At 38.9% G+C, this 24,533-nt stretch overlaps 1 protein-coding gene across 1 annotated transcript in view; it reads right to left on the bottom strand.

Annotated features, from left to right (window-relative positions):
• Positions 1-24,533, bottom strand: part of FLT1 (fms related receptor tyrosine kinase 1) — a 187,773-nt gene that overhangs the window by 48,367 nt on the left and 114,873 nt on the right. The window contains exon 16 of the mRNA XM_054577121.1: positions 10,858-10,989. Coding sequence (XP_054433096.1) covers positions 10,858-10,989 — 132 coding nt within the window. The remainder of the gene's footprint in view (positions 1-10,857; positions 10,990-24,533) is intronic.

Genomic DNA, 24,533 nt, shown 5'->3' with positions numbered 1-24,533 from the left:
TGAGCCTTGACTCCCCCCAGTCTCTTTTCCACTCTATAGCCAGGGTGATCTTCCCAAATCACAAATTTAATCCTGTTACTCCTCTACCTAAGTTCCATCTTTGCCAACTCCCTTCCCCCATCACTGGCAGGATAAAAAAAAAAAAATCTTTCAATTCTGTATGCCTAACCTATCCTGTTGCTTCAGCTTCATCTCTTGTTCTCCTCCCACTTGCTCCAGTTACATCAAAATACTCGTAGTTGTGTAAATATGCCAGCCCTTCTGTGCCTCTATTCTTTGCCCTTTGCTGTTTCTCTGCCAAAATGTAAGCTTCCCAGAGGCTGAGGCCACATCTTACTCATCTTTATATCTCCACTCATCAGAGTGGCTGAACTAATGGATATATTGTGTTTTAGTTTGTCTCCAGAGTTTGATGAAGCTTTCAAAGCATTCAGGGCCAAATTCCTATTCATGTGTGTTAATCCAATAAACATAGGAAAGTGACCTATGTTCCAGGTTCTGCTCTGGGTGCTGGTATACAGTGGTAAATAAAAGGGCATTGTCTGGAGCTCATAGTCTGGTATTCAAATCTGAACTGATGACTATATTCAGAGTTAACAGGGTGAAGCAGCAGACCATAGGGATGTGGTTATCTAGTTCACCACGACCTCTCTGTGTTAAGAAGAGTCCTAGCATGTAATAGGCATCCTGCAAATACAGGATAAGTGAATAGATGAATTTGGCTACATTTGCTCCTGAGTCAGCTTGGGATTAAGTTTTCCTGAACCTCATGAGATTGATTGAGAACAACCTCCTTGAAGAAATTTCAAAGTATGATCACATTTTTTTTCTCAGTACGCATCCTTTCCATGGGGATATGGTAAACTCAAGTGAATATAAGTTTGGATTTCGGCCCCAGCAGTGAGAGAGGTCTGATGCTGCCTGGCCGTACACACACACTTCTTTGCTTATGATGCAAATCGGTTTTGTGGAATCCGATTGGGACCTTTTGAGGGCACAGTGGCCTCTGGCTATTGGAGATGCTGATACCATCTCGAGACTTGGCATGTCTGCATAAAGCTTCTGCAGGTGCCTCCTGCATAGAGTGCCCTGAGAGAGGCTCCCTCCCATTGTGGAAAGTTCCTGCTGCATTCCAGGGGGCAGGAAACTGACCCCCAAAGTGATTCCATAGTCCTTACTCAGGCAAAATTCCATCTGCGTTTGTGTGCACTTACACATTGAAAGAATCAACTTACTAAAAACATCTTCAAGATGGACATTTATTAGGAGAGAAAGATCTGTTTAATCTATTCCTGCTTACTGAATACTAAACTAAGAATTTTATAAGATGTAATGTAGTATATATGCTCTTTCTCGTTTGATAGCTTGATCTCTGTCTTTATTTGGAAAGTAACCATTACAGTGACCTGAGGCTGGGTAGACTGACTTAAATCAGCAATATTTCTTTCTATACAGCTCTTGGGTGTTTGCTCAGAGGTCAAACATCCACACTCTAGCCTGACTAGAGCCAGCTTCAACTTGCCAGTGATAGTTGACAGGTTCAGTGCATGAAATAGTCCAGCTGCATGTGCCAGGGGAAAGAAGGCCAGCAGAAATGTGGGTGGGATTTAACAGTGACTAGGAGTTAGCATAGGCTCTCAAAGGTGTCACTTCCATATAATGTGTGGTTTGAAATTGGTGTAATTTTTCTAAGGCTTATTGGAATATTAAAATTAGTCTTCATACTATTTTTGAAGCTTTATAGGCATTTATGCACACCAGTCTGGAATCCCTCTTAAAGTTAGTGATGTATGTAGATACTGCATTAGTATTAAATTTGAAGTACATTTTCAAGAGTAATTTTAGGTAAAGATATTTAAAATTGCTCTTGTGCGCCATCAGTTCTGTAACACACTTTTATTGCAGCAAGTTAGATTCTCAGGTCAAATAAGAATTTTGTGGTTTGGAACACCATTTTGGTGACTCATTGGTTGAGTCTCAGAAAACTACAATACAGAAGGTTTTGCTGAAATGGGATTTGGTTTATCATATTAACAAATAATGATGTTAACTCGTATTTCAAAAGTTTCTGTTATATTCTAGATACTGTTTTAAATGTGCTAATCCTTACCACAACCCTGTAAGGCTGGATTGCCATTATTAACATCCGTTTTATAAATGAGCAAACTAAAGCACCAGGAAGGTAGGTAACTGGCTCAAGGTCACACAGCTCATGAGCAGTGACACGCCTCGCTTTAAAGTGGGTCTTCTTTCCCCCTGGGCTCTGCTGCTTTAGAGCTGAGAGGCAATAGTGCAGAATGGTTAAACATGGATCCAGTTCTCAGCTCTGCCACTTCCTAGAGTAGTAACTCTGGACAAAGTTCAAAACCCCTCTAAGCCTCAGATTCTCACTTGCAAATTAAAAAAAAAAAAATCCTCATTGGATTATTGCAAAAGTTAGAGGTTAATGCACGTTACATGCTTTAAAAAGTGCACTGCATGTTCCATATGCATAAGATATTATAACTGAATTAATTCCATCACCATTTTTCAAATTTTTCTTCAAGTCCAGCTTTATCTCACTGTGGATTTGCAGCCCAAAGGCAGCCATATCCTGCCCCTGGCCCTCCTGTGTAAAATTACTGGGCTGCCAATTCAGCTCTCTGTTTTCAGCACTATTCTCTCCTTGGGAAACCCTTTTGAACTGCAAACACCAGTGAAAGGAGTAATGACAATTGCCAACATCATCACATGAATGTTTATCACATTCTTTCTAGTGCCCGAAGAGCCATGGGAATGAATTTGGGGGCAGGATTCATGAAGAAAGGAGCTAAGGTGGAGGACAGTCAGGAAGCAGAGGAGAAATGAAAACTGAAAGCTGGCCAATGGTGAGATATGGGAATGGCTACATATCCAAGACAGTTTTGTTTTGATATTTTCCTATTCTTTACTCTTGGAATTTTATTAAAGGACATGGTGTGTACTTTCTGCTGTATAAGTCCTTTTCTGAAATGTGTTAATGTGCAGTCATTGTGGCACAAAATTTATAAATCACACCTTTAATGCCATTCCAAGTAGTGAGGCCTGCAGGGCCCTGAGGCAGTCCTTCTGCACTTGCTATGACTTTTGTATCCATCAGTCATCCTCAAAAAACTGTTTTAAGAGGAGAAATCAAGATGGCGGAGGAGTGAATGGAAGTCACACTGACCTCCTCTCAGGACCAATCTGGAATTACAACTAAATTGTGGAGAAATCACCTGGAAAAAACAACTGAACAATAAATAGCAAGAGAGGAGCCTTATTACCTGGGACAGACAGAAGAATCAGCTTTAGCACAACCTAACTGGTAAGGAGTGCAGTAAAGACTCGAAAAGGTGGGTGGGGTGCCCATGGGTGGCAGAACCAGAAGGATATTGAAATGGCCAGGTGGATCCCCCCAAAAAGAGTGGGGCCTAAATCACAAGCAGGGATCTCCAGCCTACAATACCAGAACCCAAAAAGTACACAGATAACAACCAGATGCGAAAAGTAGCAGGGTTGCTCTCTGCCAGAGATGGCTGGCTGGAGACTTAAACAACCGTTGAAAGGGCCAACGCATAAATTTTTATTTGCAGCCACCTACCCTGGTCTCCAGCAAAGGCAGGGGCAGAGTGGGCTAGAAACGCCTGAGGAGAGATTGGGGAAGGAGGCTTTGGGGAGACAACTGAGAGAGTAGACATCTGGATCCCAGTGCTGACTCCTCCCCCATATGGTAGCAGCCATCTGGCGCAGGCAGACCACTGCCCTGAGTGGTAGCAGTAACCCCACCCACAGGAGGGACTCTGCCCTGCCCTGCGGTGCCTAAACCTGACTACTGAGTCAAGAATGACTAGATTAACAACTGAAGGAGACAGCCACAGACAGTATATTCCTGGGAATCTCTAAAAGACTGCCTAAGGTCAGACAGGGTCAACATCTGACATCATTAGAGGCAGATCCAGAAAGAAAAAACAGCAGTCTCCTACCATAGAAGTTCGCACTATAAAGTCAGGAAATGAAGACAGATCAATTTAAGGAGCAGAAGCAAAAAAGAAGAGTCTCACAAATAATGGGAAGACAAAGAAACATCCCCCACTTGAAGAGAAAGGAAGAATTCCCAGAAAGAGAACTAAATGAAAGAGAGGCAAGTAAACTATCAGATACTGAGATCAAAGCGATGGTTTTAAGGAAGACCAATGAGCTCAGTGAGCTCAGAGAGAATAACCAAAAACCACAGGGAAACTATGAGGAACTTACTGCAAACTATATCAGCATGAAAAAAGACATAGAAACTATCAATAAGAGACCAGAGTAAATGAAGAATACAATTTCTGAATTGAAGAACACAGTAGAAGGAATCAAAAGCAGGCTAGATGAAGTAAAGGAATGAATCAGCAAGCTGGAGGACAAGGTAGGAAAAAAAGCTCCCAAAAAGAGCAAGAAAATGAAAAAAGACTCAAAAAGAGTGAAGGGGTGTTTAGGGAAATGGAGGACAGCCTGAAACGTAATAATATCCATATAATAGGGATAGCATAAGGAGAAGAGGAAGGGATAGAGAACCTGTTTGAAAAAGTAATGGTGGAAAAATTCCCTAACTGGAGGAGAGAAAAAGTCACACAAGTACAGGAAGCACAGAGGGTTCCATTCAGAGGAATCCAATGAGGCCCACATCCTAATTAAAATGACAAATATCAAAGACAAAGAGAGAATCTTAAAGGCAGCAAGGGAGAAATAGGTAGTAACATCTAAGGGAGCCCCGATACAGCTAGCAGCTGACTCCTCAACAGAAACACTGCAAGCCAGAAGGGAATGGAAAGAAATATTCCAAGTCATGAAGAGCAAAGGCCTGCAACCAGAACTTCTCTACCTAGCAAGGCTCTCAATTAAAATGGAAGGCAAAATGAGGAGTTTCCAAGACAAAAGAAGGCTGAAAGAATACACCTCCACCAAATCAGCGTTGCAAAATATAAAGCTAAAGGAACTGCTTTAAGAAGATGAAGAAAAAGAGTCTATGCATACCCAGTTCCTTTCACAGTCACCAATACTTGATATTACCAATATTTTTTAATACTAATTAATCAGATTGTTTCTTTATTATTTGTTGAAACTAAACCTGTTTTTGTATATTTCTTGCCTATTTCTATTATTTTAAAAAAGCTTTAAATGACTTTTTGGTACTCTTTATTCATATTTTGACTAAATGTTTGTAGAATTTTTTCCCTAAAAAAAAAAACTATTAACCTTTTTTTAGATGTGTTGCAAATACTTTCCTGTTCTATTGCTTGTCCTTTATCTTTTTTTATATGTGTATTACTGTATAGGCTTAAATGTTTAATATAGTCATAATTTACTTTCTAGCTTCTGGGTTTGAATGTTACTTCAGGGTAAGAAAAATATAATTTTGTATTTTCCCCTAAAACTCGTTAGATTTTACATATTGATTTTTAACGCACCTGAATATTTCTTGTATAATGTGTGAAATAGGGCTCTACATTTGTTTTATTTTAAGTAATAGTGGTCCATGCACCTTACTTGTTGAATAAGCCTTATTTTCCCTATTGATTTGAAATATCAACTTAATCATATATTACATTGTTTAACAGATATCTATGTTTGTTTCTAGAATGCTCATTTTATTTCACTGATCTATTTGATTATTTCTCTGCTGGTGTCATGTTGTTTTAATTGCTGAGACTTTATAATGGATTTAAATTTTTTAATATTTTATAATGGATATTGACATTTAAAAAAATAAATAAATAAAATCAATCTGCATTTATAAAAAAAAGAAAGAAGGAAATGTTACCTTTTGCGACAACATGAGTGGAACTGGAGAATATTAAGCTAAATGAAATAAGCCAGCCGGTGAAAGACAAATACCATATGATCTCACCTCTAAGTGGAATCTATTCAACAAAATAAACTAATGAACAAAATAAACCACAGGCAAGGAAACATGGAGCAGACCGAAAGTGACCAGAAGGGATGGGGAAGGAGGACAATGGTGTAAAGAAGGAGAAGGGAGTAGACAAAGACCACGTATGAACGACCCATGACATGGACAACAGAGTGGGAACTGACTATGGGAGCGGGGGTGGGGGGGTGGGGCAGGGTGGGATTGATGAAGGAAGGCAAAGGGGGAAAATTGAGACGAGTGTAATAGAATAAACATGATTTAAAACAATTAATTAATTTAAAAAAATGTTTAATATGGTATTCTTCAAGTTTTTTTCTCTAGTGTAATTATAAATGCTATTGAAATAGCATTTCAATTGCAAGGCCTAAATCTCTTATAGGAATGTATTTATACATATTGCAATTACTACTTCCCATAATACGTATAAAATGTAGTTTCATCTTAAGTCCTTGGATTAAAATGGACCACACTTTCATTGTAATAGTCCACTGAGTTCCCTGGCTATTGAATGCTGTGTTAATTTCAGCAATTATTTTGGTTAGTAACACTTTTGTTGTTGTTTTTAATATTAGAACTTCCCCTGTGAGAGCTCCACGTGTGCTTGTGTGCTGTGTGTGGTCCAAAGCAAACAAGAGCCATGATTATTTAAAGAAGCTACTTTGACTCCACAGTCCACTCATCCTTTTCAGATACAAAAATAACACATTGTTTTATCTATGAGTATAAGAATCGTGTTTCAAAGGAAATAAAAAGAGCAGACAGTTTCCTTCCTGGCTAATTCATGAACCTCTTTAAATCTGTTAAACATAGCCACAGACACAACTTATTCGCCTGGTTTCATTTCCTAAACTCAACCTGACAAGATAGGTCAGTGGGAAGGGTCAATTTGCATATATTAGGAAATCAGTCTAAAGCCAGGGAATGTTTCGCAGCCACCGGAGTGAGGAGAATAGTGCTTTAGACTCTAGGGCAAGAATCTAATTTCAGCGATAAAATTAGTAAGCAGGTATTGCATTCTACTGTTCTGAACAGCATCCAAGGATCAAATTTTTATTCTGTGAACCCAAAGTATTTTTATTCAAGATTGCATCTAACTCATAAGATTCACATAATATCAACTTTCAAAAAGTTTTCTTACTGAAAATGATAGATATCCTTAAATGGAGCCAAAACATGCCTCCTTGAAACTTCACCACCGTCTCCCTCCTTGGTTCTCTCCTTGTCCATGTTGAAGAATGAGTTAAATGTCTCCTTAGTCTGAAAGTTCCTTAAATATTTGAAGAAAACAATCATGTCATCCCAAGTTGCCTCTTTTTTAGTGAAAACATCCTCACTTCTTTGTACTGCTTTATCATTACCCTGTTAGGACTATGGTGCCACTTATTTATGCTTCTCTTATCAATGGGTGTAATGTTTCAGGTGTGGTTTGATGATTGCAGGTCAGGTCATCTGTTTTCTCAGCTACTCAGAATGGCTGAACACAGAGTTTGGATGCAGCCATTATTCTCAAAGCAGAAAAATAAACTACAAAACAGAGCAAGAGAGAAGGCAGAAACACTGTGAAAAGCAGACACAAGAAAAGGTATGGCAGCTGGGGCAGTAACCAGTAGAAAGAAGGGTACATTTAGCATCTGTGGCTGTACTGCAAACTACCATTTCTCTAAGTGATAGTAAAAATTAATGCCACATAAGGGAAAAGGGGTCATGAGTCAAAAATACAGATTCCTCATAAAATTCAATGGACTAGATAATAGGAAATATTTAGAATTATTTAGACTCTGTTATTACCAAAGAAGATGTTGATGTAGAAGGTCCAAAACTGTTTCATAACTTGCTGTCTTTTTTCTGCCTCATTCACCTTGCCAAGCCAACATCCTTCAAGGCCTCCTTCAGAGATGAAGTTCCTATATCCTTTATTGCCTCTATGAACTTCTTGAGCCCTTATTAGCTGCTTTGTGTAGTCTGTTTTATACAAACTAGTATTTCTACAAACTAGTTCTGTACAAACTAGTATTGGTTCTAATTATTTCATGTGCATCCAACTCTCCTTCCAACTAGGTCTTCAAAGCCAACTGAAGTTGGTAGATCGTGGCTTACACTTCCATATCTTGTATAATCCTGGGCAAACAAATGTGTTAACAACAAACTGAATGTAGCTTATCTCTGTCTTTATCCCTAAACAATATATTGGTGTATTTCTTTTTTCAGATATTCAGTGGTGATTTTCTAAATAGATAAATCCAACAAACATTTACCAAGTGTTCTGGGACAGAAAAATGAATAATAAGCAATGATAAACATTGCGTTAAAGATACATGTCAAGTGCCATGGGAGCACAGAAGGGCAAATGACGGTGCGACAGGCAGTCAGGTGTAGAGAAAGTGAATTTTAAAGGATGAGTGGGATTGTGGTGGTGGCGGAGGCAGGGGAGATGAAAAGGAAGGCTGTTCAGACACACGAAAAAATGGTGTAAAGGCAGAAGACTAGAAGGAGCACAGTGTGTGCACTGAATCACAAGTGGTGCAGTCCAGCTGCAGTGCTGGGCGTGGGAAGGCTATGGGATGAGGACGGAGAGGAGCCTCCAGAGGACCTGTGTGCCTGGATGAGGGGAACAGGTGATTGGAGCCCTTGCAAGTTTTGAAGCAGGGAAGTAACATGTAATAATTTACTCATTCAGTAAGATTACTCTAGATTTGGGAATGCCTGGGAGGGTGAGAGGAATAGATAGGCTGCATTGGAGACTAAGAAATGATATTAAGAGATGATAGGGATCAGAGCACCTTCAATGGCAGCTGATATGGGCAACTCAAGTGACAATTATCTCCCCTTTCCTCAAGAGCAAATGATATAGGCTGATAGAAACTTTCAGAACTTATCAGTGACAGCAGTATCCTGTCTGATTTTTCAGGAAAGCATAATATTAGTGGGAAAAGGAATAGTGTAGGAAATCTAAAAGCAGGTAGAGAGAAAACCAAAAAATAGGATAACTGAGTCTAAAGGTTCAATTTTACACTAAGGCCTTGCAGACAATTCCCAAGACACCTTAGGAATGAGAATAATGGAGGGAGGATGGAAACCAAGAATTTCCAAAGACATGGGATCAAGTCTCAGCCTCATTAGGTAGTGAGGCTTCTTTGTGTGGCTTTGGGCAAGTAATTTAACCTCTTTGAATCTCCATCTTCCTACCTGTAGACTGAAGATAATACTATAATACTTCTTTGAATTAAATACATATTATTCTCCTGCTAAGTGCTGGCCAGGTATGGGCATGGGATACAAAGATATGCCAAACAGTTTATGATTCAGTAGGGAAGAAAAGCATATCAATGACTAAATAATGACAAAATGCAGAGTAAAATGAGTCTGACTAAAGACCTAGGAACGATGGTGTGGGAGAGCAGAGAAGAGAATGAGAACATCTGTTCATCCTGGAGGACATTACTGGGTAGAACACATCTAAACTGGCCTGGAGGGTAAGGAAAATTTCAATGAAGGAGTGGGGACTGGACAAAGACCTCCCAGGCTGTGTTCATAGCCATTTTTGACCCATGCTCAGACAGAAGTGGGTACAGACACCTGGCAAGGAAGGACAGCTATGTGGTGGGTTATATATTTATATCTTGCAGGGTTGTTGTGAAGAAATGGGGGAAAATACCTTCTGGACTGAGCATTAGGACTCTTCCTTGCTCTCTGCTGTTACCTCTCTCTCAGATGGAGGTCCCTCCCTGGCCTGATGCAGGTTCTCCCTGAGAATCACATCTGGGGTCCTTGATAAGAGATAAATGAACAGTCCTTTGAAGAAGGAGGCATTAAAGTGAGATTCACACTTACTAACTTATTTTCTCCCTGTATGAGCAGAAAAGTTGAAACAATATGTTAAAACAAGGATTGTTTGGGAGACAAATAAGACCATCACTGAAAGTATTTGGGAATGCTACCTCGGCTTTTTCTGAAAGCATAAATTTGTGGGAGACTACTTTTGGATCTTTCAGGCGATTCTGAAATCATTTCCTTGTAAAGGTGTGGGGATGCTGCTCTCTTTTAAAGGAGTCTGAATTCTCAGGGTTACAATCTTTAAGCAATGGCAGTTTCTAGGGCAGAAGAATGGGTATATGTTGCCTTCTCCTTACATATTCTGAAGTCTACTGGGGAGCATTTGGAAATAGGCTACTGAAAAAATTCCATCTTTTCATGTAAAACCTCAATGTGCCATAGATATTTACATTGAAGAAGTGCCAATTTCATATTTTATGATGCTGTAATTGTTATGTTTTGGGTGATTTCTTGGTACTGGAGAATTGGCATTGAGGTCTAAACTATTTTCTCAGTGGAAGCCACATGGCCGCAGATCCGGGTGGGATGAGGTCTCTTTGGATTTTGCTGCTCAACAAACTATCTGAAGCCCATAGATAGTTCGGAATATTTTTCTTAAATGTGGTCTGTTTATCATGGTGCTTCTCTCCAATAGTATTTTGCTGCCTACTTCATGTTAAAAACCAGCTTATGAAAAACTTGGAATATATGTCTAATTTGTGGGAATTAGAAATGGAAAAAAAAAAGAACAATTTCCAGGGTGTCATTTCTCTTCCTCCATCTACACCTGTCTTCCTTCTTGGATTTCTTTCTCACAGGCGTGGCCACCCGGTCATTCTCTGTGGGTCAATGCCATCACACTGGCAGCAGCTGGCTTTCTCCCTGGGGCTGCCCCCCAACAGGGACTGAGTTCAGATGGGGGCTCTCTAGGGTGGCCAGCCAGTGTCTTCACCTTCTGCCTTGCCAAGTGGAACCAGACAGGCTCTTCCCAGGGGGACGGGGGAAGGGGCAGGAGGTCAGGGAAAGGCACAGACAGGAGGGGCAGCAGGAGACTGGGAGGTGAAAAGTTAAACAAACAGGGAAATAGATGTCTGAACAGTTTCTGGTTGCTTTCTGAAGCAGCTGTTTACCTTGAACAGTGAGGTATGCTGAACTTTCCACAGACCCCCTCTGGTTGGTGGCTTTGCAGTGATAGACGCCTTCATCCTCTTCTGTGACTCTTTCAATAAACAGCGTGCTGCTTCCTGGTCCTAAAATAATTCCTAAGGAGTGAGAGATGTTTAGATTAGTGGGCCTAGATGACAAGCATAAACAGCTCCTTTTGTAACACAACCCCCTTCCTATCATTATGCATTCAGACAAGGAAATCCGAGCTTGGGCTAACCTGGGGCAGGCCTGCTTATTTGTTTTCTCTGGTCCAGGCTTTTTAATAGCACCTTCACCACCCAGCAGCACTCTGACCCTCAGCTTTTGGGATACGCCTGACCAAGGCCTTTCGTTGTGTGAAAGAAAAGAGATGAGGTTGTCATACCCAACTGCGAGGAGCAAATATCAAGGAGGTAGAGTATCTAATAATGATAACTACCATTCACTCAGTGTCTGCTACATTGTGGGAATTATGCAAGATACTATCTTGGGTTTAGAGCCATCTGTGAGGTATAGTCTCCATTTTATCAACATGGAAACTGAGGTTTGGCGAGTTAAGCAACTTGACCAAAAGCATGCAGCTGGGTTAAAATCACATTTGTGGCACTGGAGTCAAAGGAAATCACGTTTCATTTGTCATAGGGGTAGTGAGCTTGGGCTATGTTTAGTCTAGACCTTACTGCTTCAAGCTTTGTCACTTTGAGCAAATTACTTAACCTTTCTTGATTTCAGTTTCCTCAGTTTTGATAGGAGTATGAAAGCAGTTCCTACTCAATAAATGTGAAAATGAAGGCAAGTATATGGCACATAGTAAGTGTGTAGTAAATATATGCTTAAGTATCACTATGCAAGAATAAGTTTAAGGAAGAATGAAAAGGCCATTGTGACTAGGGTAGAGTGAGTACCAGGAGAGATGAGAACTAGGCAGGGCCACAGGCAGGGCCAAAGGTCCTCATGGCATGTATGAGGACCAGGGTGGAAACAGCAAGAGCAGTTGGCTAGCTACTGAGGCTGCCCATGAAAGATGTGTGGCTTTATCCTAGAGTGACTATGTTGGAAGCTGTAAGAATTGTTGACTTTGGGGATATTTTCAAAGGCAGAACCAATCAGCTTGTTTTTGGATTAGTATATGGTACATGAAAAGGAGTAATAAAAGTTAATGATTTGAATACCTGGGAGAGAATAGTGGTACCTTTCTTGTGGGGGAGCAGGTTCGAGGGAGGAAAATCAACAGTTCTGTTTCACACACAGTAAGCTTGATGTGCCTATTACACATCTAAAATTAGGTTTCATTGAGAGCTCAGGCAGGAGATTGGAATTAGAGACAGCTATGTGGAATCAACATACACAAGGCGTGTAAAGCCCTGGGATGGAAATAAACCTCATCAGACATGAGTCCAGATAGAGAAGAGAGCAAATCTGATGGCTGAGCAATAGGAGCTTGGAGAAGAGGAAGCAGAAACAGAGACCAAGAAGGAGTAGCCTCTGAGGTTGCAAGAACATAGGAGAGCAGGATGCTTAGAGCCCAAGGAAAGAGTTCACAAGGACAGAGTGGTCAGCTCTGTGCAATACTGCTGAGAGATTATGGCAAAGGGAGATAGCTGACCACTAGATTTAACAATGAGCCATTTTGGCAAACTTTGGGCACAAAGTCATGATTAATATAACTTAGAGAATAGGAGATAATGAAGTAGAGATTACTTTCAAGGAGGTAGGAGTTTACTTTCAAGGAGGTAGGAGTTTACTTTCAAGGAGGTAGCTGGAGAACAACATGAGCCCCCAAAATGAATTTTTTTGAAATGTGGGATTTTATATCATGCTCTTTTTTAAAAAATATTTTATTTATTTATTTCCAGAGAGAGGAGAAGGGAAGGAGAGAGGGAAACATCAATGTGTGGTTGCCTCTCATGCGCCCCCTACTGGGGACCTAGCCTGCAACCCAGGCATGTGCCCTGAGCAGGAATCGAACCAGCAATCCTTTGCTTCACAAGCCAGTGCTCAATCCACTGAGCCACCTCAGCCAGGGTTCATGCCCTTATGCTAATAGGGAAAATCTGGGGGGGGGGGGGGGAGAGAGAAAGAGAAAGAGAGAGAGAGAGAGAAAGAGAGAATATGAATATGAATGTGAATGCCAGGAGTAACATTTCTGAAGTGAGAGGGAATGGAATTTTGCAGCCAATTTGGCCTTAGGTAGGAATAGAGATAGTTAACTCATTTTAACAGGAAGGATGGCAGAGTATAATGGGAGAGGCACATTGGATAATCTGGTGATATATATTCTCAATAAATAAGTGATACTCATCTGTTTAAATTCAGGAAGAGGAGGAAATTTTGGAGTTTTGTAGAAAGAGAAAAAGGTATGAAATACTACGCTGGAAGAGAAAGAAAACAAATTCAGTACTGAAATGTCAGATTTTTCCTCATTTTTAAATACTAATTCCCCCCCAATATCATAGCGTAAGTATTCCCCCATGACCTTATACTTTTAATAAAATCATTCTTTATGTGTGTGTACCCTATTGATTGGCATTAGGTTATATATCTAATTGCTCATAACTATAAATAATAATGCATTTAATGTCTTTAGGCACAAAGGTTTCTATATACTTCAGATTATTTCCTTAGAATAGATTTCCAGAAACATTTTAGGTCAAAAGCTCTTAATTCATAGAATGAAAATGGCTTCCAAAAAGATCATATCAATTAACACTTTAATAGCAGATAAGAGACGATTTTACCACTCTTCTGCCAGTACTGAGCAGAATCACTGAAAAAATACAAAACAAAACTTTTCTGATTTGGTAGATGGAGATCACTGTCATTTTAATTTGTGTTTCTTTGTACATTCTTTCATGTGTTTGGTAGCCATTCTTACTCTCAAAGCACCTGTTCTGAGTAGTTGAAAAGGTGAGTACAGATGAAGGAGAGCTCTGAAATCCTGGCTGAGGAGTTTTCATCCTGTGTAGAAGGAAAGAGAAGGTCACAAAGATTTTTTAGCAGGGAAATGACATATGAAAGCAATGTTTAAGGAAGTTTAGTCTAGAAGGAGAATGCAGGATGGAGAGAAATGAGGAAAACATGGCATCTGGAAGGCCAGCTCACTAGTTGTAATTCAGGCAGGGGATGGTGAGGACCTAAACCTGGGGGAGTGGGGTGGATGGGAAGGAAGTGGAGAAGAGAGATGGAAACAGACACTGTGTAGGAACACTCTACAGGAATTAGTGCTTTATTGGATATAGGAACAGACAGAGATGAGTCTTACAGGGTTTCAGTGTCCTAAGCCCAGATGACAGGGAAAAAGTGAGAGTTTTCTCCTGTAAAATTGGCTAACCCATTTGATCTCTTTGAGGCTGTTTCCCCATCTGTAAAATGAGAAGGACACTGGCTTTGCCTATTTCATGGTATTGTTATGAGGTCAATTAAGATCATTTAAGTGAAGCTCTGAAGCTTTGAAAAGATGAAGATTTAAGTGGCAATCACAGAAAGTAAAAGTATGGCTGGATAGTAGTAGGTGGTCAGGAGCAATGAATAGCAGCCATCTTGTTACCCATAATCATCTCCTGCAGCACACCTGAGCCTCAACCAATTTTTCTATCACCCAAATCCAAATTTAAGTCCAACACCATGAACAAATACAGCCAAAGGACTTGGATTTCAGCCAAGGAGACAGATGCATGATTGCAAAGGTGAGAGGATAGTACCAAGGATGCTCATAAGCTAATATACCTGGCATAGTTTCCTCTTTCCATCATGTGGAGAAGAGGAGATGGGGTGAGACGGTGTCCAAAATCAGCAAGCAAAGCTCTTCTTTTTGACTTGCTGTCACATTGCACCATACCAAATGGCATAGACATTGATGGCCATCCAAAATCTCATTCTCTACTCTTGGTATTTATTTCCTTCTCACAAAAATAGGCCAGCTACTGCCCTTAGTATTTTTTCTCATAATTCAAATCTTCTGCCCATATTTATTCATAGTTGTCTCCTTCTTTAATGACTTAACCTATCACTACTCACTTCCTATTACCCAGTTCCTGTGATACAGGCTTTGTTCTACTGAGGAACTCACCTTTTAAAAAGAGCTCTCTTTTTGGTTCATTTTTTCCATTGTGATTAATTTTAAACATTTAAAAAATACAGAAAAATCATGACCTTTGTATTACCATTAAGATAATCAGATACAGCCCTACTTCTTGCCAAGACGGAGGCATATGTAGATACACTTTGCCTCCTTGCACAACCAAAACAAGGACAACAGCAAATTTAAAAACAAAAAATAACCAGAACTGCCAGAAGACCGAACTGTATGGAAGTCCAACAATGAAGGAGTTAAAGAAAAAACATTCATCCAGACCGGTAGGAGGGGCGGAGATAGGCAGCCAGGGTAGAGAGGACATGTGGCAAGGTAGCACCTGGAGGACGAGGCAGTCCCACATTTGCCTGCCAATAAACCAGAGGACCGAGACAGACCACCCAATCCAGGGTTCCAGTGCAGGAAAAGAAAGCCTCAAAACCTCTAGCTGCAAAACCGATGAGGGTTGCAGCCACAAGAGAAACTCCCAGCTTCTCAGGAGAGTCTGTTGGAGAGACCCACGAGATCCTAGAATGGACACAAACCCATCCACCCGAGAAACAGCACTAGAAGGGCTCAATTTGCTTGTGGGTAACGGGGGAAGTGACTGAAAGCTGGCAGAGAGCCAAGCAAGCAGCACTGTTCCCTCTTGGACTCTTCCCCAACAGACAGCCTCACAACTCAGTGACCAGGGTTGCCCCACCCTGGTGAATACCTAAGGCTCCACCTCTTCCAATGTGACAGGCTTGCTGAGACAAAGAAATATGGCCCAAATGAAAGAATAGATCAAAGCTCCGAAAATGGAACTAAGCAATGAAAAGAGAGTGAATCTATCAGATACACAGTTCAAAACATTGGTAACCTGGATGCACATTGAATTGGTTGAGTATGGTCACAAAATGGAGGAAAAAGTGAAGGTTATGCAAAGCAAAATAAATAAAGATATACAGGGAACCAACAGTAAAGGGAAGGAAACTGAGACTCAAATCAATGATTTGGAGCAGAAGGAAGACATAAACATTAAACCAGAACAGAATGAAGAAACAAGAATTCAAAAAACTGAGGAGAGGCTTAGGAACCTCTGGGACAACTATAAACATTCCAACATCCAAACCATACGGGTTCCAGAAGGGGAAGAGGAAGAGCAAGAAATGTTGCTTTCATCAAAATGAGAGCAAAGATGTTTTGATTAACAAGAGGATAGCAATTATTCTAAAAATCAAATATATTCCCCATTAAACAAAGAAATTGAGAACTTCTTTGAAAAAATAATGAAAGAGAACTTCCCCAATCTGGTCAAGGAAATTGACTTCCAGGAGATCCAGGAAGCTCAGAGAGTCCCAAGTGGGACCTAAGGAAGCACACACCAAGGCACATCATAATTAAGTTACCCAAGGTTAAAGATAAGGGGACAATCTTAAAAGCAACAAGAGAAAAGGAGACAGTTCCCTACAGAGGAGCTCCCATAAGCCTGTCAGCTGATTCCACAAAAGAACAGATAGCCAGTCTATCAGATGCACAGCAAGAAGGTGCTGACAAGAAGTTTTCAAAATCATGAAAAGCAAGGACCTACATACAAGATGACTCTATCCAGCAAAGCTCTCATTTAGAATGGAAGGGCAGATAAAGTGCTTCCCAGATAAGGTAAAGTTAAAGGAGTTCATCATCACCAAGCCCTTATTATGTGAAATATTAAAAGAACTTATCTAAGAAAAAGAAGATCAAAAATTATGAACAGTAAAACAGAGAGAAGAATGGGGGAAAAGGTACAGGGAATAAGCAGCGTAAGTAGTAGGTTCAAAATAGGCAGGGGGAGGTTAAGAATAGTATAGGAAAAGGAGAAGCCAAAGAATTTCTATGTACAACCCATGGACATGAACTAAGGGCCGGGGAACACTGGGGGGAGGGGTGGCATAGGGTGGAGGGGAATAAAAGGGAGAAAAAAATGGGACAACTGTAATAGCATAATCAATAAAATATATATTAAAAATTTATTTAAAAGAGATAATCAGATGTCAATATTTTGCCATATTTGCCCTTAGACCCCTCCCTCTCTTTCATATGAATAAAATGTACAGCTCATCCCTTTCTGTTCCCTCTCCTTCTAGAGGCACCACTATCCTGAAATTGGTGTGTGTCATTCTCATGAATATTTTCATGTCTTTTCTACATAGGATATGTATCTCTATAGACTATATAATGATGTTTTGTGGGTTTAAAAATTCTAAATAAATAATGTTATACAGCATGTATACTTTTTCAACTTGTTTTTGTCTATTCAACATTTTAATATTTATCCTTGTTGACACATGCAGATGAGGTTCATTTTTTAAGTATTTTTATTGATTATGCTATTATACTTGTCCCATTTTTCCCCCCTTTATCCCCCTCTACCCGGTACCTCCATTCCCTCCAGCATTCTGCCCCACCTTAGTTCATGGCCATGGGTTGTATATGTAAGTTCGTTGGCTTCTCCATTTCCTATACTATTCTTAACCTCACCGTTTATTTTGAACCTACCACTTATGCTTCTTTTTCCCTGTACCTTTTCCCCCATTCTCCCCACTCCCCATCCCTGCTGATAACCCTCCAGGTGATCTCCATTTCTGGGATTCTGTTCCTGTTCTAGTTGTTTGCTAAGTTTTTTTTTTTGTTTGTTTGTTTTTTGTTTTTTAGGTTCAGCTGCTGACAGTTGTGAGTTTGTTGTCATTTTACTATTCATAGTTTTGATATTCTTCTTTTTCTTAGATAAGTCCCTTTAACATCTCATGTAATAAGGGTTTGGTGATGATGAACTCCTTTAACTTTACCTTATCTGGGAAGCACTTTATCTGCCCTTCCATTCTAAATAAGAGCTTTGCTGGATAGAGTAATCTTGGATGTAGGTCCTTGCTTTCCATAACTTTGAATAGTTCTTTCCAGTCCCTTCTTTTGAGAGGTTTAAGAACCTCTGGGACAACTGTAAATGTTCCAACATTTGAATCACAGGGGTGCCAGAAAGAGAAGAGGAAGAGGAGGAAATTGAAAACTTATTTGAAAATATAATGAAAGAAAACTTCCCCAATCTGGCAAAGGAAATACACAGACAAGTCCAGGAAGCTCAGAGAGTCCAAAACAAGATGGACCTAAAGAGGGCCACACCAAGACACATCACAATTAAATTACCCAAGATTAAAGATAAGGAGATAATCTTAAAAGCAGCAAGAGAAAAGAAGAGAGTTACTCATAAGGAGTCCCCAGAAGATGGAGTTCATTTTAACTGTGTTATATTCCATTGCATAAAAAAGCTACAGATTTTCTTTAAAAAAATATACTTATTTACTATAGGATAGATAAGTAGTTTTGACTATGTTTGTTACTACAAAGAAGGCTACAATGCACATCTGACATAGCTATGTGTACATAGTTATGCACATCTCCTTTTGCTGGGTTGCGAGGTAATCCCAATTTGAACTCTACCAAGTATTGCAAAATTGTTTTCCAAAAGATACCAGTTTACACTTTAACTAGCAATGAGTAAGAGCTCATGCCTCTCCATATACTTACCAATACTTGATCTTATTGGATTTTTTAAAAAACACAAACATCTACATGAATAACGTATTTTCATAATTGTACAGATATCTGTAAGTAAATTATAATTTATTTCTTTATAATTAACAATATATCTTGGAGCTGTTCCCTGTAAGCTTGTTTTTTTATTTATTTTAATTACATTTTTCAGTTACAGCTGCCATTCAATATTATTTTCTATTAGTTTGTGTATATTATTATTAGTTTCAATATTAGTTTCTATTAGGTGCATAGCATAGTGGTTAGACAGTTACATAATTTATAAAGAGATCCCTCCAATAATTCTAGTACATACCAGGCACCATACATAGTTATTACAATATTATTGACTATATTCCCTATTGACTTTACATCCCCATAACTATTTTGTTACTACCAATTTGTATTTCTTAATCCCTTTACCTTTTTCATCCATTCTCCCAGCTCTTTCCATCTGGCAACCCTCAGTTTGTTCTCAGTATCTATGAGTTTGTTTCTGTTTTTTGTTTGTTCATGTATTTTTGTCCTTTAGATTTCATGTATAAGTGAAGTCATATGATATTTGTCTTTCTCTGACTTAATTCATTTAGCACAATACCCTCTAGGTCCATCCATGTTGCTGCAAATGGTAAGATTTTATTCACTTGCATGGCCAAGTAATATTCCATTGGATATATGTACCATGCCTCCTTTATTCACTAATCTATTGATGGGCACTAGAGTCGTTTCCATATCTTGGCTATTTTAAATAATGGTGCAACAAACATAAGCGTGCTTATGTCTTTTTGAATTAGTGGTTGTGGTTTCTTTGGACATATACCCAGAAGTGCAATTGCTGAATCATAGGTAGTTTTATTTTTAATTTTTTGAGGAACCTCCATACTGTTTTCCATAGTGGCTGCACCAATTTGCAATCTCACCAACAGTGGAGTTCTCATTTTTCAACATTATTGCCAACACTGATTGTTTGTTGATTTATTAATGATAGCCATTCTGGTGGGTGTGATGTGATATCTCATTGTGGTTTTAATTTGCATTTCTCTGAAGACCAGTGATGTTGAGCATCTTTTCATATGTCTAGTGGCCATCTGATGTCCTCTTTGGACAAGTGTCAATTCAGGTCATCTGCTGATATTTTAATTAGATTTTTTTGGTGCTGAGTTGTATGAGTTCTTTATGAATTTTGGATATTAACTGTCTATCAGATGTATTATTGGCATTTATCTTCTACCATTTAGTAGGTTGTCTTTTCATTTTGTTCATGGTTTCCTTTGCTTTACAAAACCTTTTTAGTTTGATGTAGTCCCATTTGTTTTTTTTTTTTCCTGGCCTGAGGAGGTATGTCAGAAAAAATATTACCAAGAGAAATGTCAGAGATTTTACTGCCTATGTTTTCTTCTAGGAGTTTTATGGTTTTGAGCCTCACATTTAAGTCTTTAATCCATTTTGAGTTTATTCTTGTATATGATGTAAAAAGGTAGCATAGTTTCATATTTTTGCCTGTATTTTTCCAATTTTTCTAGTACCATTTGTTGAATAGGTTGTCATTATCCTATTCTAGATTCTTGCTTCCTTTGTCATATATTGATTGAAAATATAGACATTGGTTTATTTTGGGGCTCTCTATTCTGTTCCATTGATCTATGTGTCTGCTTTTGTGCAAATACCATGCTGTTCTGATTACCATGGCCTTGTAGTATAGTTTGATATCAGGTAGTATGATACCTCCAACTTCCTTCTTCTTCCCTAAGATTGCTGTGGATAGTCAAGATCTTTTGTAGTTCCATGTAAATTTTAGGGTTATTTGTTCTAGCTCTGTGAAAGTACCAATGGTATTTTGATAGGGATTGCAGTGAATCTATAGATTGCTTTGGGTAGTATGGACATTTTAATGATGTTAATTCTTCCTATCCATGAGCATGGTATATACTTCCACTTATTTGTATCTTCTTCAATTTCTTTCTTTAATGTTTTATAATTTTCCAAATATAGGTCTACCTCTTTTGTTAAATTTTTCATATTTTTTTCTGATACAAGTGTAAATGAGATTGTTTTCTTAAATTTTCTAATAGTTCAGTAATGGTATATAAAAAGTCACCAATTTCTGAATATTAATTTTGTATACTTTACATTTATCAGTTCTAGTAGTTTTGGGATGGAATCCTTAGGGTTCTCTGTACACAGTATCATGTCATCTGCAAATAAGGATAGTTTTACTTCCTCATTTCCAATTTGGATGCCTTTTATTTTTTTCTTGTCTGATTGCTATAGCTAGGACTTCTAATACTGTTGAATAAAAGTGGTGAAAGTGGATAACTTTTTTTTTCTTATTTTAAGGAAAACACTTTTGGTTTTTTCCTATTGAGTATGATATTAGTGTGGGTTTGTCATATGTGGCTTTAATTATGTTTCGGGCATGTTCCCTCTGTTTCCACTTTGCTGAGGATTTTTATCATAAATAGATGCTAGGTTTTCTCAAATGATTTTCCTGCATCTATTGATACGATATCATTTTTATTCTTCATTTTGTTTACATAGTATATCACATTAACTGATTTACAGACATTGAAGCAACCTTGCATTCAAGGAGTAAATCCCACTTGATCATGGTGTATGATCTTTTAAAAGTATTGCTGAATCTGCTTTACTAACATTTTGTTGAGGAATTTTACAGGTATGTTCACCAGGTATATTGGCCAATAATTTTCTTTTTGTAATGTCTTTTTCTGGTTTTGGAATCAGGATAATGGTGGCCTTGTAAAATAAGCTTGAGAGCCTTATCTGCTTTTGAATATTTTAGAATAGTTAGAGAAGGATAGGTGTTAATTCTTCTTCAAATGTTTGGTAAAATTCTCCTGGGAAACCATTTGGTCCAGGACCTTTTTGTTTGAAATTTTTTGATTACTGATTTGATATTGTTTGTAGTAATCTGTCCAGATTTTCTGTTTGTTTTTGATTCACTCTTTGAGGATTGTATGTTTCTAGAAATTTATCTATTTCTTCCAGATTGTCTAATTTGCTGGCACATAATTGTAGCATTTTTAAATAATCCTTCTTATTTCTGTGGTTTCAGTTGTTGTTATTTTTCATTTCTGACTTTATTTGAGTCCTCTCTTTTTTTCTTGTAGAGTCCAGATAAAAGTATATCAATCTTGTTTATCTTTTCAAAGATAAACAAGGACCAGCTCTTGGCCCTGGCCAGTGTGGCTCATTTGGTTGGAACACCATCCTGTAAACCAGAAGGTTGTGGGCTTGATTCCTGGTCAGGACACAATCTAGGTTGCTGGTTTGGTCCCTAGTCAGGGCATGTACAAGAGGCAACCAGTTGATGTTTCTCTCTCACACTGATGTCTCTCTTCCTCTCTAAGATCAATAAGCATGTCCTCAGGTGAGGATTAAAAAAAATAAAACCAGCTCTTGGTTTCAGTAATCTTTTGTATATTTTAGACTCTATATTGTTTATTTCTGCTCTGATCTTTATTATTTCCTTCTTCCGCCTTACTTTTGGCTTCGTTTGTTGTTCTTTTTCTAGTCTCATTAGGTGTAAGGTTAGATTGTTTATTTGAGACTCTTCTTGTTTCTTGAGATAAGCTTGTGTTGCTATGAATTTCCCTATTTGGACTGCTTTTGCTGTGTCTCTTAGATTTTGGATCATTGTGTTTTCATTTGCATTTGATTTCTTTCTTGATTTCACTGTTTGTGTGTTTTTCACTTTTTCTTGTAGTTGATTTTTAGTTCTATACCATTGTGGTAGGAGAAAATGCTTGAGATGATTTCAATATTCTTAAATTTATTGAGATTTGTTTTGTGGCCCAGCATGTGGTCTATCCCAGAAAAATGTTATATATGCCCTTGAAAAGAATATATTCTAATGCTTTGGGGTGAAATGCTCTGAAAATATTAATTAACTATCTGGTTTAATGTGTCATTTAAGACCACTGTTTCTTTGTTGATTTTCTGTCTGAAAGATCAATCCATAGATGTCAATGGGGTGTTAGGAGTCTCCTACTATGACTATATTACTGTTGATCTTTCCCTTTATGTCCATCAAGATTTGCTATATTTAGGTGCTCCTATGTTGGGTGCATAAATATTTACAAGTGTCATATCCTCTTGTTGGATTGATCCCTTTACCATTATGTAATGTCCTTCTTTATCTTTGTTTTAAAGTTTATTTTTTCTGATGTAAGTATTGCTACCTCAGCTTTTTTTTCCCATTTCCATTTGCATGAAATATGTTTTTACATCTCTTTACTTTTAGTCTGCATGAATCTTTTAATCTGAAGTGGCTCTTTTGTTGACAGTGTATGTATGGGTCTTGTCTTCTTATCCATTCAGCTACCCTGATTGGAGCATTTAATCCATTCACATTTGAAGTGAATATTGATAGGTATGTAGTTATTGCCATTTTATTATACATATTTATGGGTTTTTTCCTTCTTTTTAAAGAATTCCCTTTGACATTTTTTGTAATACTGGTTTAGTGATGATGAATTCCTTTAGCCTTCTGCTGGCTGGGAAGCTTTTTATCTCTCCTTCAATTTTAAATGAATAACCTTGGCACACAGAGTAGTCTTGGTTGTAGGTCCTTGCTTTTCATCACTTTGAATATTTTTTGTCAGTCAATCCCTTCTACCTGCAAAGTTCCCATCAAGAAATTAGCTGACAGTCTTATGGGAGCTCCCTTGTAGGTAACTTTTTTCTTGCTGTTTTTAAGATTCTCTCTCTGTCTTTCACCTTTAGCATCTGAATTATGATGTGTTTTTGTGTGGGTCTCTTTGGGTTTATCTTGTTTGGGACTTTCTGTGCTTCTTGCACTTGTATGTCTTTATCCTTTGCTAGGTTAAGGAAGTTTTCAATCATTATTTCCTTGAATAGGTTCTCAACCCCTTGCTCTCTCTCTTCTCCTTCTGATACCTCTATGATGCCTATGTTGTTACTGTTGATGTTCCATAGGTCCCCTGGACTATCCTCATTTTAAAAATTCTTTTGGCTGTTTTGATTTGGTGTTTTCTGCTTCCTTGTCTTCTAAATCACTGACTTGATCCTCTTCTTCATCTAATCAATGTTGATTCTCTCTAGTGTAGTCCTTATTTCAGCTATTTTATTCCTTATTTCTGGATCATATTTTTCTCAGGGTATGCCCTTTTTATGTTTGCTATCTCTTTTTTGAAGTTCTCACTGAGTTTATTTTTAAGTTCCTAGAGCATCCTTTTAACCAGTGTGTTGAACTCTGTGTCTGGCAGATTACTTGCTTCTATGTCGTTTGGTTCTTTTTCTGGAGATTTCTCCTATTCTTATATATGGGACATGTTTCTTTGTTTCCTCATTTTAGCTACCTCCCTGTGTTTGTTTCTATATATTAAGTAGATCTGCCAAATCTCCCAGTCTTGGCAGGGTGGCCATATAGTAGGTATCCTGTAAGGCCCAGTGGCACAGTCTCCATAAGCACCTGAGCTGGGTGCTCCAGGAGGGTCCTTTGTGTGTGTTGTGTGTGTCCTCCTGTTGTAGTTGAGCCTGACCTCTGTTGGCACATCCGTGGATGGAACTGACCCTCAGGCTGGCTGGTTGTGAGTACTGGCCATGACCTTAGTGTATGAATTGCAGTCTTTGGCTGACTCCACCAAGAGGGATTCACCCTAGCAGGGCCTGGTGCCTGCTGAGAACTCCCTTTGGGTGTGCTGCTTGTGGGGCTATTTGGGTGCTGCTCTGCTGCTTGTGAAAGGCCTGGGGCTATCTGTTAGGAGCTACAAACTGATCCACGGTTGGTAGCCACCTGTGCTGGGTCTGGATGTGTGTGGGAGGGGCCATGCTGTGATCTGACACTGGCTGCCACCAGAACTGGGCCTGGGACAGGTCAGTAAAAGACCCAAGGCACACTGATACCTGCCACTGCCTGCTGGCTACCCATAAGTCCCTGTTCTTGAAAGAGCCTCAGGCTGGGTGAGGCAGGATCTCAGGGAATCCCCAGGGTGCGGTGAGTGGTGTTCACCAGTAACCATGTTCAGGTTTGGCACCAGTACTGGGCCTGAGGCT

The sequence above is a fragment of the Pteronotus mesoamericanus genome, unplaced genomic scaffold, assembly GCF_021234165.1.
Source record: "Pteronotus mesoamericanus isolate MK-2021 breed Mesoamerican mustached bat unplaced genomic scaffold, CSHL_Meso_final contig_41, whole genome shotgun sequence".
NCBI classification, from domain to species: domain Eukaryota; kingdom Metazoa; phylum Chordata; class Mammalia; order Chiroptera; family Mormoopidae; genus Pteronotus; species Pteronotus mesoamericanus.
Note: the sequence above shows the minus strand (reverse complement) of the source record. Positions and strands in the feature narration are given on the sequence as shown.